Source organism: Centrocercus urophasianus, unplaced genomic scaffold (assembly GCF_019232065.1).
Source record: "Centrocercus urophasianus isolate 14NV4802_14NV808 unplaced genomic scaffold, USGS_Curo_1.0 seq_17, whole genome shotgun sequence".
Taxonomy (NCBI): Eukaryota; Metazoa; Chordata; class Aves; order Galliformes; family Phasianidae; genus Centrocercus; species Centrocercus urophasianus.
The window spans coordinates 11454147-11473695 of record NW_024884722.1 but is presented as its reverse complement, the minus strand read 5'-3'; the positions used below and the strand labels follow the sequence as shown (position 1 = coordinate 11473695).

The 19549-nt window shown below is 44.5% G+C and overlaps 1 protein-coding gene across 1 annotated transcript in view; it reads right to left on the bottom strand.

Moving 5' to 3' along the window:
- SH3PXD2A (SH3 and PX domains 2A) overlaps positions 1 to 19549 on the bottom strand; it is a 226031-nt gene that overhangs the window by 115973 nt on the left and 90509 nt on the right. Inside the window, exons 4-5 of the mRNA XM_042818810.1 lie at positions 17238 to 17314; positions 9396 to 9487 (exon numbers count right to left, since the gene is read on the bottom strand). Coding sequence (XP_042674744.1) covers positions 9396 to 9487; positions 17238 to 17314 — 169 coding nt within the window. The remainder of the gene's footprint in view (positions 1 to 9395; positions 9488 to 17237; positions 17315 to 19549) is intronic.

Sequence of the window (19549 nt, the reverse complement as noted above, 5' to 3'; positions counted from 1 at the left end):
AACTTCTTGGAGCTGGGAAGCAAATACAGCTTGCAAGAATCTAGCAAATAACCAGCATTTATTAGATTAGACTAAAGCATTGCAAAGCCACAGTCAATCCTCTATTCAGAATACATCTGAGATCTGTTTAAACGAACAGCTTTTCTAGCTTAGGCCAATTGTTTTAAGAGCCGTGAACGGAAAGAAGGGAATAATTCTACTTTTAACACAACAAATTCTGCAACCTTACATCAGTGTAAATCTCAGAAAGTCCATTACTGTCGACAGGTTCGTTCCAATCAAAATCTGGGATAACTGGAGAAAGAAGGTGGCCCAAACACAAAGGGTATCTTTGAACCCAGACACTGCTTCAGCTGGAGATAAGCAGTAGCAAATCCCTTCCATAAACCTCCTAAACAAAAATGCAAGCACTAAAAGGGGCAGGGGTGGGCTTTAAGTGAATTCCCACTGGCTCTTGAGTCTGCACTTAAAAGCAGGTCTGAGGTTATCTGTGAAATTTCAATTAAATCAAAAGCTTTGATAACATGATAAGTCATTCCAGAGTTTGGAGTCAAAACATGTTGTTATTTGATCCTCCGCTTGTGTTTCTGGGCACAGCCAGCTTGAAAGACAGTCAGCTGCACACCAGTCATGAAGATGGAAAGGGTGGAAATGAATCTACCAATAGATCATTGTGTCTTATATGGCCAGAGCCACTCGAGATCTGGTGTTTTTATACAACCTCAGTCCTAAAGAGGGATCCCCATTATCTCAGTTGAGAGGATGGTGCAAAACAGAGCATCTCAGATGTGTGCAGCCCTCCAGGGCATGGCTTCCTACTGCCACAAACATCTTTTCTTTCTGGGCTTAATACAAACAAGGTTTTAACCAGCAACAGCATTGAGAGCTGAATGCAGGACTTTGTGGACATGACACACCAAGCCCTGTCCTCCTGCCCAATGGCATGCACTGGATGTAAAGGGCTGTGCTGGAGATGCCAGAGTTTAAAGTCCTGTTTACCAAGGAACGTCACTTCTGCTTGAAATGCTCCACCTTAAATAAATTGGAAATGTCATATCCATCTGGCCTGTATTATACAGCACTAAAACACACTTAAGCAATGTAAGTTATATATATCCTATACATAACAATGCCTTGTTACATATAGGATAGCATGCACAGCATGATAAAACCTTATCAAATTTAATGGGACATCTTACATTGCCCCCAGTCAGTTCAGAATTGCATATGCAGTTACACTAGGCTTGGGTACAAGAGAAAAACACTCTTTTTATAACCAGGGAGGCCACTCATCTGCAGCAGCATGGAAAATAAAGGGAGCCTCCAGATAAGCAGCATCAGAATTACACAGCAATCAACAATAGGAAGCACGGGCCAGCAAGAAGTCCCATCTGACCCCAGGCGCCAACAGGGGATAATTTATCACCCTGGCAGCAAACGCCCCATTGAGCACGTCTGTCCTCAGTGCTCTCCTCCTTGGAGTGGAAAAAGATCTTCATTAAACAATAGCCGAGCAATATTAAATATAGACATGGCAATGACAAGCTGGATTCTTCTCCGTTATATAATTACGTTTATAGCATGAGCTGCCTGTTCTTGTTTTTCAGAGACGTGACACACGGGGGATAAGATGGGCTCTCCCCCACTTTGTCATGTTAGTGCAAAGCAATGCCCAGCCCATCCCTCCTGTGATGAGTCAGCGGTGACAGGCAGCCAGTGCTGCAATTAACCTGCTGGCAGGGGCTCGCTGGGAGCAAGGAATGGAGATAAGATGAGGAAGTTGCCATCCCTCTTCATCTCCTCAGTCTCCGGTTCATTCACCAGGCACAGCAATGCAAGACATTGCTCTGCTCCTTACACAGACCTAAATAATTTCAGTGTGTTTATCCACATTGATAATTCAGGCCAAGGGACTACCCTGTTCTGGGGTGTCAAAGCCAGCATCACCAGCCCTACATACAGGCTTTAGAAGATCCTATTTCACTGGCTCAGGGCTCAAGGATAACAGGTGTCTCAGCTCCTCTACAGCCAGGAGATGGAAGAGGATTTCCAATATCACAAAATAAGTAAACGAGGCAAAAAAGAGCAGACTTCCGAATCCCCTCCATTAACCATTAACCTTCATTTCTCTGGGAGGAAGGAATTTCATGGGTTAATTTAAACATTAACTGAACTATTACTTTCTAATCTACAAAATAGGCATCGGCAAAGTTATCAGCAGTGACTGTTCCTTTAGGATACGAGGAAAAATTACTGAACAGGAAAAAGGCCCTCGAGCCAACAGCCCTAGCATTTGGGTTTTCTAAAGGCAATGTCAGCTTTTCAAAATACCTCTTCAGTCCCAAATCTTTTCTATAGAAAAAGACTTGTCTCAGATTTGTAAACCTTCACTAACTCTGACACTACTGCTACGCTCAGTCCAGACAAGCCAGTTCCCAGCAGCAGCAAAGCAGGAGCCTGTTGGCAGCGCTCTGATTCCGGTTACATTCGGATGCATTCAGAATAAGTCTGGTTATTTTAAATCCATCCTGTGCCTGTGACAGCACACCACTTTTAAACCCTGCAGTGTGGTCACAGCCAATCCAGGCAAGAGCTATTTCTGTGTGCCGGGTGGCCAGTGCCAAGTGGCATTCACTGGGATACCTTCGTGCTGTGTCCTTTCACAGACAGATCTACAAAGAAGCACAAGTTCCAAATGTGACACTGAAGGCAAGGAATACAAGCTCTTGCTTTCCAGCAACAGCAGTGCTGTATGCTGTTCCAACTGCCATTCCTCCACATCTTTTTGTTGTTGGGTTTTTGGTGTTGGTTTTTTTTTTTTTTTTTTTTTTTTTTTGTGGTTGCTGAATCTATTTCATTTAATATGCAGTCTGTTTTTCCCCAGCATTTATTGTGTGATATTTATCTACATGCAATTTCCCTTTTATTTTTTTGGCCAAACAGCGGAAAGATTCAAATCTTCTCTCAGGCAGGCTGCACTACCTCCTGGTACCACTGAGACTGCAGCCAGCAGAGAGTTTTCAATACCCTCCATTTGATATGCAGCCCAAATCATTTATACGTTGCGAACAAAAGGGGAAATTCCCATGTGAAATGAAAGAAGAGGATGAGTTGTGCATGTGTTATTTCTTTTTTTTCCATACCTAGAGAGCGCTCCATCCATGTGTTGGTTTTGTTTAAGATAACCATCTCTGAGTAAGACCTTCCCAAGGATCCTGGCAGCAGGCAGTGATGGAGGCCAGCAGCCAACAGGGGTATCTGGAGACCATCTGACGGTGACCTCGCACTGCCAGGACCCAGCAGTGCTGCTGGGGCAGCAGACTCACCACAGCCACAGATTTCTGCCCCCCCCACACTACAGGCAGCATGCTGTGAAGCACTTTCACAAAGTCATTTTCACAACAAATTTAGGTGTCGAGGATAAACATTTTGGAGCAAACGCACTTCTAAAAAAGGCACATTTGGTGCTCTGCTGAGCCCAGATGCTCAGAGACCCGTGGCAGCTCATTCCCACAGCAATCCATGTCACTGGATGGCTGGGGAAGGGCAGCCAAACAAGGTGTTTGGCAAACAGCCTTCACAGGTTGTTAAATCCTTACCTACCCAAATCTCAGCAAAGGTGATTGAGCAATTTTGTGAAATATGAAACTCTTCTTCCCATCAGAACAATGGATCTTAACTGTCTTATCTTCATGTCAACTTTTTCAGACAAATATCAGATACACGTCTTTCTTTTTTCATGCTCTGTGTATTATGACTTACTTCCCAGATGGTGAATCACATGAAATTAAGACTTCTATCATTTGCTGATTTTGCATTTCTTAGGGAAATTAACTTCCATTCCGCATCTCTCAAGTGGAATGAATTTTCCTGAAAAAATGCATTCATTGAGAGATCCCAATACTACCACCAAGTAGGGACTGAAATACTGATTGTCATGAGATGGTGCTGACTGCATTCCTAAATGATGGGAAAAATCTCTCTTCTGTAAGCCCTGTAATAAAGATCAATCCCAAACAAAGAACAGCGGCCTTCCTCGCGGCACATCTGTTCAGAAACTCCACTCCCAAATGTGTCATGAAACACTATTCTAAAGGGATGGAATACAAGAAAAATGATTAGCTTAATATCAAACAACTGAGAATAAAGATAGATGTTCTACAGATGAAAAACTTGCCTCCTCTTTCATTAGATACTGCAGGGCAGATCATTTGGGAACCTGGAATAGTCATATGTAACACAGTTAAGTTAATGGATAGAAAACAAGTCTATCGGGGAACTGTACTTTAGCACTTCCAAACTCACACACTAAAATATGATTAATGTATTACCATGGCAGCTTCTTTTCAGATTCCTTACAAGAAGTTTGTAGTAGGTGAAGAAGAAAGGGAGAATCCAACTTGCATTCACTGCCTAGCATCTGCGACCTGGAATGGGACGCTAGGATTTATGCGATGGACATATGATGCAGAAAGGCCACAGCTATGCAATAAATTTCTGTACTTCAGTAAAGAAACTGCCATTAGTAAATGCATTTTCTGCATCAACCCACAGAGTATTATCTCTGTACTCAGTTAAGTGCCCCACTTTGTATGGATTTGTATATCGTTTTAAAATCACTTCATGACTTTCAGAATAAAATATTCTCAGATAATAAATGCTGCTTTAAACTCAGTTGTTAATGTTATTATTGGTGGTTTAAACAGAAATCCTGTTTGAGCCTGCCCGAATTTCTGCAGGAGGAGGACTGCAGAAATGCACCAATGGATTTTGGTCTGCTTTTGATATTGGAGTGAGACCAGAAAGGAAAATGAACACTCATGTGATCAGTCTGGCTGTGATATTTTGAATCAAACAGCAAAAATGCCCTAAAAGCAATAGACCGTACGCAATGTCGAATTGATTAATACTCCTCTTTGGGTATTTCTGTTATTTTTTGTAAAAAAAGAATGATTAAAAAAATGGTTTCTCAGATTCTGTTTGTTGACTGTGAGCCCTGGCCTGACCTTAGCCTCAAACCCAAATCCCCAGTAGAAGTCTGAAATTAATCTACCTCTGGCTTAGTTATTAGTAATTATAATTATTAACAGAAGCATCCAGGAAATGAATGGCTTTCAATGACATGGTGTTTTAATGTAGAATGCTGGAAAAACAAAAACAGTCCTTTCTTCTTTCTTTACAGTAACTTTTCCCATAGCTCTCTTACAGAGGACATGTTTTCACCGTGGGGAGTGGTCCAAGATTGCTCCCAAACTGTGCCACAGAGGATTTAGTGTCCTCTGAAGGTCCATCCCATGCTGCACAAAAGGAACCTGCTGTTGTGAGCTACCTGGCCCAGCTGCAGCACCGCTGTAGGCACAGCCCAGCTATGCTCTCTGGAGACACCTCTCCAATTCTGCCTGCAAGCTGCTGGACAAGGAAGATTTTTAGTGGTGCTGAATGGAATACCTTCTGCCTATTGTCACAGAACTCGAAAGCTTGGACCATCACCAAAACAGGAAAGAGAAAACCTAAGCAGCAAATCCAACCCAACAAACTGGCCAGATTATAACTGTGTTGGAAAACCCCGTCTTTTATTATAGCTGGATCGCATGCTGCTCAGCACCATGGGAAACCAGAGTACAGAACACAGCAGTAGTAGGAAACGACCCTGCAGGGAGCAGCCTGCAAGCCAAATGGCTGCAGCCCAGAGAGGATAGCATGCAGGGGCAGTGAGGGATTCACTCCTGGAGGTCAGCTAATTGAACTCCAAGTCAGTCTTTGTCTGATGAAGATGAGCTTCTGCAGAAAGACAGAACAGGCGATCCCGAAACTAAAGCCCATCTTGCTGCACACAGAAACAAGACACAAAAGCAGCATGAGCAACTCCATTCTGCCATCCCTCGGTGGCTGAATCTCTTACTTGGTGACATTTGCTCTCCTTTAACACAGCCAGTTGGGTGCCACGTGCATGCTACATCGTCACTGCATGAACAATTGCCACACTGAGTGCTAAAAGAAGCAGCTGAATAAAGAGAAAATAATTCTGGTAGCCTAGATGCTGCCCTCAGGCTACCCCCTACCACCCTCAGTGAGATAATGGGGCTGTGAGTGAGGTCCAGAGAGGGCTGATTTCACAGGGCTCAGGCAGTGCTGGCTTGCTCCTTCTGAAGGGGCTTGGCAGAGTACAAAGCAAGGGAATGAATCAGGGATTTCTCTGTCGGACCACACTCCTTCGTGCAGACTCTGACAATCTCCCTTCTCCCGGACCCTACGCAGAGGTCCAGTGAGCCCCACACCTCCTCCATCCCTCCTCAGTCCACAGAAGAAAAACACTAAGATGTTTCCATTGGCTTTTACATCATCTTTTTGTAGAGATTAATCTTCAGTTTCAACAATACATCTTTTGTGAAGCGCTCCCAGCAGAAACCTTAGACACCTTCCCTAAGATCTGTTTGCTTACAGAAGACGAGGTAGGATTTGTTTAAACCCGGCTAGATTAATGTCTTGCAGACATTAGTGAAGTGAGATTTAATCAGGTTATTGCTCTACATTTTCCAGGGAAATAAATCACACTTATTACTAGGCTGGAATAAGTTGCAAAGCCTGGGCTGAGAAAATTTAGGCTTTTTTGTTTTTCCTAGGGTGTGCAAATGGGTAACTAGAAAAACTGCTTCACTGCCATTGAACTGGGAGCTCAGCAAAAGACCCTCAACAAAGTGTAGGAAGGAAAAGAGAAAGCAAGCCATAATGGCTAGTGCCCTGCCTGTCAGGTCCAGTCCTGACTCTTTTACTGAGATCTAATGCCACAGGCCCTGAATCAATACAGAACGCAGGCAGGAGCGTTAAACAGTGTGAAATGCAGATTCCTGAGATCCAAGTGGGATCCTCTCCTGTAACCGTGGAGATCCTACTCCTGCTCTGGGATATGATTCTGTTAGAACATGTGTGTGTCTCCCTGAATCAGACAGAAACTGTGGAATTAAACAATCTCTGCAAACCTTCTTTACCAGACTTAAATGAAAATCATGATAGTCCGTAGGTTCCAGAGTGTAGACATACCCTGCTGCAACACCTTCTGAGTTTGCAGCACATATTTAACAGTGAACACGCAACTTCATTTTTTCTACTCACCCCAAAAATTTCTCCGAAGCAAGCCTGTCTAGAAAGAAAAAAAGAGCAGCTATTTTTGCAGACTTTTCATTTTAAAGCTGCTCCTTTTCTCATTTCACAAACAAAAAACGTTTGCTCTCAGCTGCACTAGCAGTACTTGCTTCAGTACAAATGCCAATATGATCAAAGCCACACATGAGCAGCTGAGAAAGTTTGGAAATCAAGCTGCAAACATCCCCTCCTCTCCACTAACATCACAGCTACAGGTCCAACATAAGACAGCTGAAGTCAATGGAAACCTTTCTGTTATCTATAGGCACTGCATGCACCAAAGTGGCAAACAACCCCCTCAAACTTTATATCCATTTTCTATTGGACTTGATGATCTTAGAATCGCACAGAATCACAGAATTGTAGGGGTTGGAAGGGACCTCCAGAGATCATCGAGTCCAACCCCCTGCCAAAGCAGGTTCCCTGCACCGGGTCGCACAGGTAGGTGTCCAGGTGGGTCTGGAACATCTCCAGAGAAGGAGACTCCACCACCTCCCTGGGCAGCCTGTTCCAGTGCTCCATCACCTCACTGTAAAGAAGTTCTTACGCACACTTGTGTGGAACTTCCTATGCTGCAGTTTCCGGCCATTTCCCCTCGTCCTGTCTCCACTCACCACTGAAAACAGTCTGGCCTCACCACTATGCCCCCCACACCTTAGATATTTATAGACCTGGATCAGGTCCCCTCTCAGCCTTCTTTTCTCAAGGCTGAACAGACCCAGTTCACTCAGCCTTTCTTCATAGGAGAGATGCTCCAGGTCCTTCACCATCTTCGTGGCCCTCCGCTGGACTCTTTCCAAGAGATCCCTGTCTTTTTTGTACTGGGGAGCCCAGAACTGGACGCAGTACTCCAGATGAGGCCTTACCAGGGCAGAGTAGAGGGGGAGGATCACCTCCCTCGACCTGCTGGTCATGCTCTTTTTAATGCACCCCAGGATGCCATTGGCCTTTTTGGCCACGAGGGCACACTGCTGGCTCATGGCCAACCTGTCGTCCACCAGGACACCCAGGTCCCTCTGCTCAGAGCTCCTCTCCAGCAGCTCATCTCTCAACCTGTACTGGTGCATGCAAATGCAAATCATACAAATCTTAGAGGCCTTGTCCAACCTTAATAGTTCTGTGAGTCTACAGGAAGTTGTAGAGAGATGGGGGTTGGTCTCTTCTCCCATGTAACAGCAATAGGATGAGAGATAATGGCCTTACGTCGTGTGTTGGGAAAAATTTATTCTCAGAAAGAATGGGGAGGCATTGGCACAGGCTGCCCAGGGAGGTGGTGGAATCACCATCCACGGGGGTTTTCAAGAACTGTGGAGATGTGGCACTGAGGGATGTGATTTGTGGGTATGGTGGGGATGGGCTGGGGCTGGACTAGATGATCTTAAATGTCTTTTCAACCTTAATGATTCCATGATTCTGAGATTATTACTGGGCTGTGCTAATACAGGTGAGACCAAATTACAGAAACACTGCCTGCAATCAGGTTTCAAATCATGCCACAGAGCTGCACAAAACACAATGGAAACAAGTCAACGTATTACTGAAGAACACAACCAAATATATCCTGCTTATTATACAGGAGAAAAGGAAACATTATGCAAGGCAGCACAGTTGCTTGTAAATACTCTCTTGCCAATGCTTTCCCTGGATAAATTAGTTCTCTGAACTGTGACAATATCACCATGAATCAGCTTGTCTATTCCAAGGTAAAGGCTACGATTCTGCTTTGTGTTCAATGGAAACTCTTTTCCCAGCCTTTTTCTTAGCTTCCTGCTTAGAAAGAATAGGCTCTCCAGAGACGATTTTGGATATGGATCACAATCTTGCTCCCTTCAGATAACTAAAGGGAGGGCAGGAATACATTTAAAGTGGGCAGGAGTACATTTAAAGAAGCAGCTGGTAATTATTAGCTGAGTACTTACTGGCAGGATTTCCCCCTGCTGCTGTGCCAACTAAATGAGTCCTTGGTGATAATTATCAGGTAAAACTCACAAGCAAGGGGAGGTTCCCTCATTAGAAACATCAGCAAGAAACAATGCAAAAGTGGGCGGGGGTGACTGAAAAATGTGTTTGAGGGCTGCTTGACTTCTCTGTCCTCCACACACCCAAGTGGTTATACGTAATTGCTGGGCATTTTCTGAGGTACTCCTTGAAAGCTACAAAATCTGTTCCGCGCTTACAGTAGCATTTAAGTGAATGACCTTCATCTTTCTTCTAGCCAACCAAGAAGAACTGGAAAAGCATGCAGCACTTACTCTTTTGGAGGGTTGAGGTCTTCTGGACGAGCCTCAAAGAATCTGAAGACTTCATCACACTGTGAAATGTGAGGGGGAAGTCGAACCAGCGCCTGCAGAGGGAATGAAAAGGTTGGGAGAAGCACTTAGAAAAGACAACTTAAAAACATGGCCTCAAGTATTTAAACTACCAAGCAAGAAGTAGCAAAACAATCTTGGCAGGGGGAAGGAAACAGAAAAGGAAAGCATCAGGTCCAGCTACTTACCTGAGAAGAAAGGGAATTGCACAACTTGACTGCAAATGTCAAGTAGGAAGTGATGAATTCAGATAAGGGATGGTACCTAGAATTGGCCAGTGTCACCTTCTGCTACGTGTCCAATAGCAGGATTCAGACCACGTGAGCAAAAGCATTACAATGAAATGATTAAGTACTCTGTGGCAGGGACTTTGTGACAGGTTTGAACAGCACCTCAAGGCAATGTGGCTAGGGTTTAGAAGCTCTTAAGTCAATGCATACAAATGCAAGCAATGAAAATCTGCAGACTCAACACCTACTCATACAATGAATTAATGTTCCCCATAAAGCTTTCTGTTTAGCACTGTCAACATTTTTTCTGTTTTAGCAGAAAACAAACAAAAGCACACAATTTGTTCCTAAATTAATAGGAAAGAAATTTGATTAATTGCCTGCAAAAAAAAAGAAAGAAAGAAAGAAAGAAAGAAAGAAAACAAAAGGCCTGGAGGCTATTTGTGCACAAAGGCAGCTTCACTGCAGTGTGTCCTGGCTAACAATGTCCATGCACTTTGCAAGATACAGATATGCAGCACTTGTCACACTCAGCAATTGTGAGTATAATTTGGGAAGAACCACTCTAACGTGGAAGTGGATTGGAAACTCGTGAGACAAGTACACAAGGCAGAATCATGCTGCGAATTTGCTGCCCAAGCTATAGATCCTGACGGTGCCCAAGGAAGCCACGCATCCATCCGCAGCCTGCAAACAGCAGCTTCATGTGTCATAATTCTGAGATTTACTGCAGAAGTGACCATTAGGAGAGGAAAAGAAGCTGGAGTTAACCTTCCCCTCTGCTAAGTTATGGTGAAAATAGGCCATGGGTTAAATATAGACCAAACTTCTTAGAAGTGCTGTAAACCCATTTGACAAAATGAGATTGCCTGGCTCATCTGCTAGTTGGAAGTAGGACAAACAATCTTGAGAGATGGATGAAAAACTACAGCAGAGCAAAATGAAGGTGCATTAGGGCAAACTGGTTGTGCTAACCCATGAAACATCTGCTTTATCTTGTTCAGACAGCCAAGGAGGCCCAGCCAAAGCATGAAGGCAGGACAGGCAGTCTGCTAATGCGTCTGCTTCTAGGCAAACTTCAGAAGAGAACAAATTTGTTTCCTAGACTACTCCTGCTTGGGGACATCAAGGAAAATAGTCCCCCCAAATAAAAACCCTAATCTGAACCAGCAGTTTCCAGTATTAGGCAACCTGATCCTGTTTGAGGTGGCCTGAAGCTACAAGATGACTGCTTCCAGGCCTAAAGCTTACATTTCCCTGCTTGAGGGATACCATACAAATGCAGGGAAAATTCATGTGATATTGACAAACCTATGAAGAAGAAGCTGACTTGGCCACAATGGCCTGTTCAGTGTTCAGCAGTCATTGAGAAGGCTTGGAGGAGATAAGAGGAAAGGCTACTTGTAACTGTTCTACAGAGCAGAAGAAAACACCCTGTTTTGAGGAAGCAGCATCAGTGGCAGAAGCCTGGCAGTAGCTGGGCATGGCTACACAGCACTGCTGGATCCTGCAGCTAATGCAGGATCAAGTGTAAGAGATGGAAAACTGAATTCCTCTACTTTGAATGAAAGACACCTCAGCTTCCATTGCTATCCAAGTCAATGCTGCTGTTTTGCTCAACAGTGTAAGAAAGCTCTCTGCCTTTATTCCTGGTGCATATAAGCAGAAATAATACCAGGAAACCAGCAAATGCCCAGGGAACAGTAAAGATTATGGCATGCTGAAAGAGAAACACTGCACCACCTCAGACACCACAGCATGTTTTATTCAGCTGAATCCCAACCAGGAGATAGACTTATGCAGAGCAGCACTGTTGTCTGAAGACCAGTATAGGGAGCCAAGATCCATTGCTGGCTCCGTTACTAACGCCCTTCTTGGTTTGGGCAGGTTACTTAACCTCATTCCATGAAATTCAGCAGGGATACATCTTCTGTTATCCATTTAAAATGCTGAGCAATAACACTTACCTAATCTGCTGAAAGGTTACAAGGCTCAGATATTTAATATCTACAGTGTGTTTTGAAATCTCTAAGGGCTTGATCTTGTGCAGTCAATGGGCCAACAGCAAATGATACATATCATTACTAGAGAAACATAAATACCCAAGTTAAATGTATCACAGGGGGTCCTGGACATCAGACACCTTCTCAAAGAAACATCACTTCCCTACATGTTGCAGGTATTTGCCCTTCTTAAAAAGCGGGCTACAGATGTCAGTACTGGATCAGAGCACAGAGTGGGTTTTCAGTGATGTAGAAACACACCAGCAAGCGGCTGTGTTGTTTTATGTTTCTACATCAGTGGAAACTTTAAGAAATCTGACCCCTCTGACCTGGTGGTCCCATTTGGAAATCTCCAGAAGCATTAAGGTGAGCATCGTGGTCATGCTGAGCTGCAGGAGGACAACTGGTTTCAAACTAAAAGAGGAGATATTTAGATTGGATATAAGGAAGAAGTTTTTACAATAAGAGTGAGGAGGCACTGGCACAGACTGCCCAGAGAGATGGGGGGGTGCCCCGTTCCTGAAGACACCCAAGGTCAGGCTGAATGGGGCTGTGAGCACCTGATGGAGCTGTAGGTATCCCTGTTCAGTGTAGGGGCGTTGGACCAGATGGCCTTTAAGAGTTCCCTCCAACTCAGATGAATTGATGATTCTATCATTCTAACTGAAAAGGTCCTCCTTAGCTTTTCTCCTTCCCAGGCAGAGAGCAGTGAACAAGAACCAAAGAGCTGAAGCTGTTCCACACACAGCCACCAGCTCACGAACCCTGGGGACACAGTGGCCCTGGGGCAGAGCTGGCTCTCATGCTGCAGAATCACTTCCAAGAGCGCTGCCATTTTCAGCCCAGTGAAATGAAAACCACCTGATAATAATCGGCCATCGCATGTTTTTGGGGAGCTCAGGTGTAAGTCTGCAGCCAGTCATTGAGGACATATGCAACATCTCTGCTCCTCTGCAAGGGGGAAATACACATTTGGGCAGATACATGTTCCAGCCAAATGGCTCCAGGCAGAGCTACAGCAGGCTGAAGGCAGGACTGTGAGGTCAAGGAGAGAAGAGGAAAACAGATGGTGAAAGGATGGAAAGGATAGGGATGTGACATTCTTCCTGGTAAGCAGAAAACAGAGGTAAATACATGCAGTTACAAACAGCACACATCCAGAAACAGCAAGGAACTTGCACAGGAAAGGTGAGAGATAAAAAGTGCCAGTGAGCAGAATTCATCCTTACACCACTGCTGAATGTTATCAGTGAGATTCCTTCTTTGGAAGGCGAAGGCAGATGTGCGCTGCTTAGACCTCACACACTCCTCAGAAGATATGCTTTTATGTGCTATTTCGGCCTGTAATGATGTCTGTCTCTCTATATTACAGGCTTCAGACAGTCTCATGGAGATGCAGGTGATTGGAAAAGCTATTAGAAAAGCTGTCACGTCAGGCAGGGCGTTAGCAATCAGCCCCCGGCATCCAGCACGACCGGCTGTCTGCCTCACACAGCACCCACAGCAAAGCACAGCACGGGGTGCAGGCTTGTGCTGTAGGTCACATGGACTGCAAACAGCTCGGTGGGAATTTATGACATTAAAATGCATGCACACAGATAAAGAAACACGCAGTATTTAAGCGTGCCTTGAGTGCTGCGTGTTGCATTTAACGCAGATACATTTATAAAAACCAGATGCACTGACATGCATTTATGGAGACATGCAGGAGGTGTGGGGATATGCATACAAGGATATTCACCCCGCTGAACCTTTTGTGTCTAAAACTGGAGACTGGTTGCACTTGCTTAACCACTTGTACAACCATTGGAGGAGGGCCAGCCCTCGTGGAGGGAATCTATCTGCCGCAGTGGGGACACCCAGCTCTGGTGGTGAATCATGCACAGGGTTCAGGCACCCAGTTTCCCTGTGCTCAGTGGGGTTAATCCCAGCTCCGCACACAGAGACAGCTGACTACTGCATGATTACGGCTCCCTGACTTTTCATATTAAGTATCCTGTTCTCAACTGCTTATCATCCTAATTAACAATAATTGGTTGTGGCAGATGTTTAGGAATGGTCATGAGTTCACCAAGAGGGAAAGTGCAATTACCCTAGTTCTCTTCTCAGAACAGAAAAATAATTTTACTTATCTGAAAATGCTTTTTGCATCTGTTTTGTTGAGAGCCTCACATTTCCTCCAAGCTTAAACCCCCCAAAAAATGAATTGTGGAGGCCAGATGGCAAACACTGACAGTCACATCTATAGGTGTCCCTGTTCACTGGAAAGGAGTTGGACAGTTGGATTAGATGACCCATAAAGGTCCCTTCCAACTCAAATGACTCTGTGATTCTATTCAACCACGCTAGAGACTTGGGTGAAGAGTGCATGGCAGTGACTCAGACTGGAGAAGTGGGGAGATGTGAGAATAAATAAAGCACTGAGGTGAGGTGGAAAAAGGGTGCAATTTTAGAAATGATTCACACATACAAGGGGCTCTGACATGAAAGGGCCATAAGAAGCTGGGAAGTAAAGTTCTACACCAGGTACCTAAAGAGACATTGCAAATAATTAACTCTCACTACTGCAGCTGGTCTAAACACGTCAGGATTCTGAAAGGTAGGATAAAAATGACTGATGAAGTTCAAAAGTTTTCCACTTAAACACTCCATTCTTGACCAGGACCAATGCCTATTTCATTTTAACTCAGCCCTAGCTTAGAGGAAGGTAAAATCTTGAAAGAGTGCCTGGACTGAGAGACCAAGAGGGAGGCAATTATGTTTTTTTCCCTTTTTGAAGAGTAAACCTGTAAACTGTCATAAAAGAATGACTAATATTTCCTGGAGTTGATGCAATCTGCTCATTTAATTTTTGTTTAGGGGATGTGCATTTGGGCACTTTGGAAAAGCCCATAAGCTTCAAGATCCTCCAGCTGGAACAGCATAGAAGTGTGACAAACAGAAGTATTTATGACAAAGGGACTCGTCTCTTCAAAGCTTTCCAGCATAGAGATGCTTCCCTCAGTCAGCACTGACACAAAGATGCCAGCCTGCAATGCTGCCCTGGGTCTTTCCAGAGGGCTGAGGAAGGAGACCGTGGTGGTTTGGTCTTTCTTCCATACAAGGTGATGCACAGTGGACAGGCACACCCAGGAGGTGTATTTGGGAGATCAGAAGCTTATTAAATAAAACGCCTCTAGCAAGACAAGGCTGTGAAGTTGGTATTGCTTTCATATCATCAAAAACTCCAAAAAAAATTAAGAAAACCAGGCCCATGGGGCCCAGAAGACATTGAATTGCACCAGGCTAACTCCAAACCTAGAGTTAGTAGAGTTAGGAGGGAAATGATCCAGAGATATCAATTCCAGTGGGCAGCACATGTTTACAGGCAAAACTGAGCTTGTTTGCTAACTCGCTCAGATTACATCCTCTCTCAGACATCCAGACCCTCACTTTCACATGTTTACAGAGAAATGCCCTGGAAATCTTTCTCTGTATGTCCCACTCCACTTTTCATCACAACGTTAAAGCTTCCTGAGGCCTTACCAAAAACACTGGCCTGGGTATCTCTATGGTACCATGCCCTCAGCTGGCACACAGCAGCAAAGAACCCAAGAGGCCTGCAGGGCCACAAGGCCCATGCTGTTGGTCAATACTTTCTGCAGGGCTCCCCATATTGCTAGCGTCCCACAAAGTGTGGGACAGCTTTTGCCTGCCTGTCCTTGGTCCCATGCCTGTAGCAGGAGCCACAAAACATCAAACCAGAAGTCAGATGTGCTTCTCAGCCATGCAAATTGCTGTGCTCTGTCAGAGACAACAAAACAACAAATGGTCGAACATTTGCCCCATGCGTTTCCCATGGCTCATTTGTGCTTCATCTTTCCAGGTGAAATGGATAGAGTCCTCATCTCGCAAAAAAATTACCACAAACTTTGCATCTGAAGCTGCCTGACTCCTCTATATCCTCATAGATTCCAGTGGACAAAGCCCTGTTGTCTCATGTATTCATTTCACTCTCTCACATCAGATTTTCTCCATCAACTACACCCACATCATTCCTTTTTTTTTTTTTTTTTTTTTTTCTTAATTAAGCTTGTTGTCTGCCTACTCATTTTAGGACCAGCATGGGACAACTCTGCCCACGATAGCTGGTTGGAGCTTGATGATCTCTTCCAACCCAAGTCATTCTGTGACTCTGACATAAGCTTTGTGCTCCTCTTTCAGGCGAGCAGGATTAACCTCTCAAAGCAATCCTCCTCCTCTACAGCACTGTGCAATTCTTAATGAGTCAAAACATTCACTGGACAGGCAAAGAAAGGTAGGAAAAAAAAGGAAATCATGCTGAAGAGGGGGATGTGACCCTATTCACAGGTCCCACTAAGACCCATGTGCACCAGCTTTGTGATGCCGTGCTCCTTGGAGGTGAGTGGCAGGGCAGCGCCGGGCTGGGGCTGTCTGGGCACAGACAATGGGGTCCCAGATAAGCAGTTTCCAGCCTGGGGCAGGGGCTCCCTACCAAGTAAATCACTGCTTTCTCTGCCATGCATCTGCTGGGTGAACCCTGACATTCGTCCTGGCTGCGTCGCGGGCAGTTCCTGTCTGAAGGAGGGAGGCTGGCGACGCGGTGGGACCATTTTGAAGCAGCCACTTGGCTGTCAGCAGGAAGACAGCATGTTAATTGTTGTGTAGAAAGCCTGATCTCATGTGATAAGACTTCGCTTACAGCTTCCTTGCCCGGGTGAGGCAGAAGGCAGGGGTTTGCTGGGGCCATGTCATCACTGCCTGCAGTGTGCCCCAGGCTCTGCAGGGATCTCCTCACCATTGTGGATGAGCAAATGTCTGACTGGGAACAGAGGTTTTCCCCTCCACGTGGTCTTCTGACTTTTTAAAAATGGAAAGAAAACCTCATGGGAATGAAAAGAGGAAGTCTGGGGTTTAAATTATATGCTGACATGCTCAATACCTCTCCAAAAATCGAGTATCAGTCCTGCACAGAAATAAATTTTAATCTGCTGTCAGAGGATCAATTATGATTGAATCACGAAGTCTAAGCTGGAAAGGATAGACCAGGTCACTTAACCCTCTTTTCCACACAGCAGACTTTTCTGTCCTGTCATAAATTTCCAGGCTTTCACTTCTTACAAGAAAACACCTCTGCAATCCGCCGGTCCATCTCTAGTGCTGCGCAAACCTGAAATTTCCCTCCTGCAGCACAGATAGGCAGGGGAAGAAGAAAATGCCATCTTTGTTATGGCTCTTTCCGTACTGAACTCTTGCATTCATCAAGGTTGAAGTAGAAATATAATCCGCTTTTATATGAAGATACTGTGCTTATGGATTTTTCTGATTAAATAAGGAACCAACATGGTGCTTCAGATGGGCAGCACAGCTGCTTCATTAATCTTGGTGGTGTTTGGGACAGACCATATTTGCTTAAAGAAGACACCTCCCCCTCCTGTGATGGGCTCAATACAGATGAAACTCTTGGTAGTGAACGTGGAGAAAGGTGTGGTGCAGCTGATGGCTGTGAGACACCTGGAAGCTCTTCTACACCCTCCCCTGGAGCTCCTTACCCTGCAGTACTCATCAATGGGCTTCAGCCTCTTCACAGCTACATCTCGGACATGGCTCCTCCGGAACAGGATCTTACCTGAGGAGGAAACAGAGAATGGGGGGTGTTAGGAACATCACCTCCACTTCGGACAGCAAACAGTTGTATATTTTTACATTATTTTGCAAATAATGTAAACAAAATTTGGTTACTGTTCAGTGCTGGTGTTATGCTGGAGCACATTGATATTAAGTTATGAGTCACTTCCACCACGGTGCTGCTCTGGCATGTTGGGACCAGTGCTCCATCACAACCCCATTGCTGCCCACCCAGTCTCCTCCCATGGCATTGCTCTCAGCCTTGCACACAGAGCAGCAGGGCACAAGGAACGAGGTTTGGGTGATAGATACCTTATAAACCTACAGAGGGAAACCAAATAATAAGAACAAACAACTCTTTTTTTTGTTCTTTAAAGTGAAAAAATAATAACCTCAGCATCCTTAATGGATGACATCTCTGCAAGTCAGCTAAGATTAAACAAATAGCTGGGTTTTGTGTTATACTACTTGTAACACAGTTTATCAAAATAATCGAGGAGCTGAGTTTCCCCACATACAAGGATGTCATGGAGTTGGTATTTTTTTGGCTCTAAGGGATTTTATCTTCATATCCTTTTTTGGTGGTTTTCTTCCCTTTTTCTTTTGTGCTACATTTCTTCTAATGTATTGAGACAAGAATAAATTATATGTTATCCTTGTGGTGCAGAAACAGTATCTGCCAGCATTATTTAATCCATGAAATGTCTATGTAAAAAAAACCGCAGGCATATATACCACCTCCTGATCCAAACTTCTTCTGCCAGCAGGCAAGTGAGATACTAATCCATAGATGGTGGGATATGGAAACGAGCTACGAGATGAAATCAGATCCCAAATCTGAATATGTGGTTTTGATTTTGTCATGGTTACAGAAGTTGAGAGGTAAATGACACCACTGCCTTTAACAGCCCAGTAACAGAGGCTCTGCACCCTCCCAGGCTCTGCCACTTCTGTTTGCCTTTCCTCGTTGTCCCGGCTGCTACTCTGTAAACTGTTAAAGCCTTTTGTCCCAGACAGGACAAAGTGCCTTATCAGAGTTGATTTCAGGATCAAACCCATCAGTCAGTTCGTCCTCTGAAGTCATCATTTCAGAGTGCCACCAATCTCTCTGGTTCCATGTGGTTATCTCACCACAAGGCTGGCGCTGAGCCATCCCTGTAGGATGTGATGCCTGGAGGTAACAGCACAGCACACGGGAAACCTTCAATACACATCCAAGGCACTCATCCACGCTTACATGATTTAAGCAATGGTAGCTACATGTTTACCTCCCTGCACTGCCTGATGCTGGATACACCAAAACCTTGCTGCTTTCTTGCTTCTATCCCGAATAAATGGGGATACTACTGGATCTAATGGATCCCTACTTACAAAATATTTCTTAGTTTCTCCAGGATCACAGTGTACTTGCAGTGCATAACTGCAGTAAGGCTCTTTTCCTGGAAGGGGGCATGGGGTAGAGAACAGACTGCTTCCCTCCTCCAGAAATGGTGCTGTGGGAGATTTTTGCATTTCTTCGCAACTTTTATAAATACACTGCAAAGAATAAGGGACATTTTGGAAACATTTGCACTTTTTGGCTTTTCTGTTTTCAGTTCAAGCCATGAGTCAAAAGTAGAACTGGTGACTGTTTGAAAACATAAGGGAACCCAAGACTTAAACACATTGAAGATCTACTGCAAATGTGACTCAATTTTCCTAAAAAGTTTACAGGGAGGCCCAGTCTTCAAAGTAACATAATAAATGAAAGTCTCAGACATAAGAAACAAGATAAATATAATAAAGAACGTTATATTAAACACAGAGTACAAAAAAGACCCCAGGATATGATAAGTCTTCATTCAGTCCTTAAATGGATATGGAAAATATCAGAATGACTGTGGTGTTCAGATGAAGCAAAGCCCAGGAGGTGCTTCCATTTTTATCCCTCAGAAAAAGGGAATTTTCACTCTTCTACTAAAAGCTAGAAAAGGCTATGCAGGGGCTGTGGGGCAGATCTGTGGCTGCCCAATCCACAGCATTGAGAACTGAGATCTGGAGAGGGCCAAATAACTCAGATCAGCATTGCCAAGAAAAAAAACCAAGAAGGAAACCAGGATGGTCAGAAAGCACATCTTGTTCCGATGGGCAGCGAGGATGGACCCTGACCAGGCACATATGAAGATGCTTGGGCACAGAAGCCTCCTTGCTGGGGTACGGGCACATTGCTAAGGAGGGAAGGCTTCCCAAATGCGCA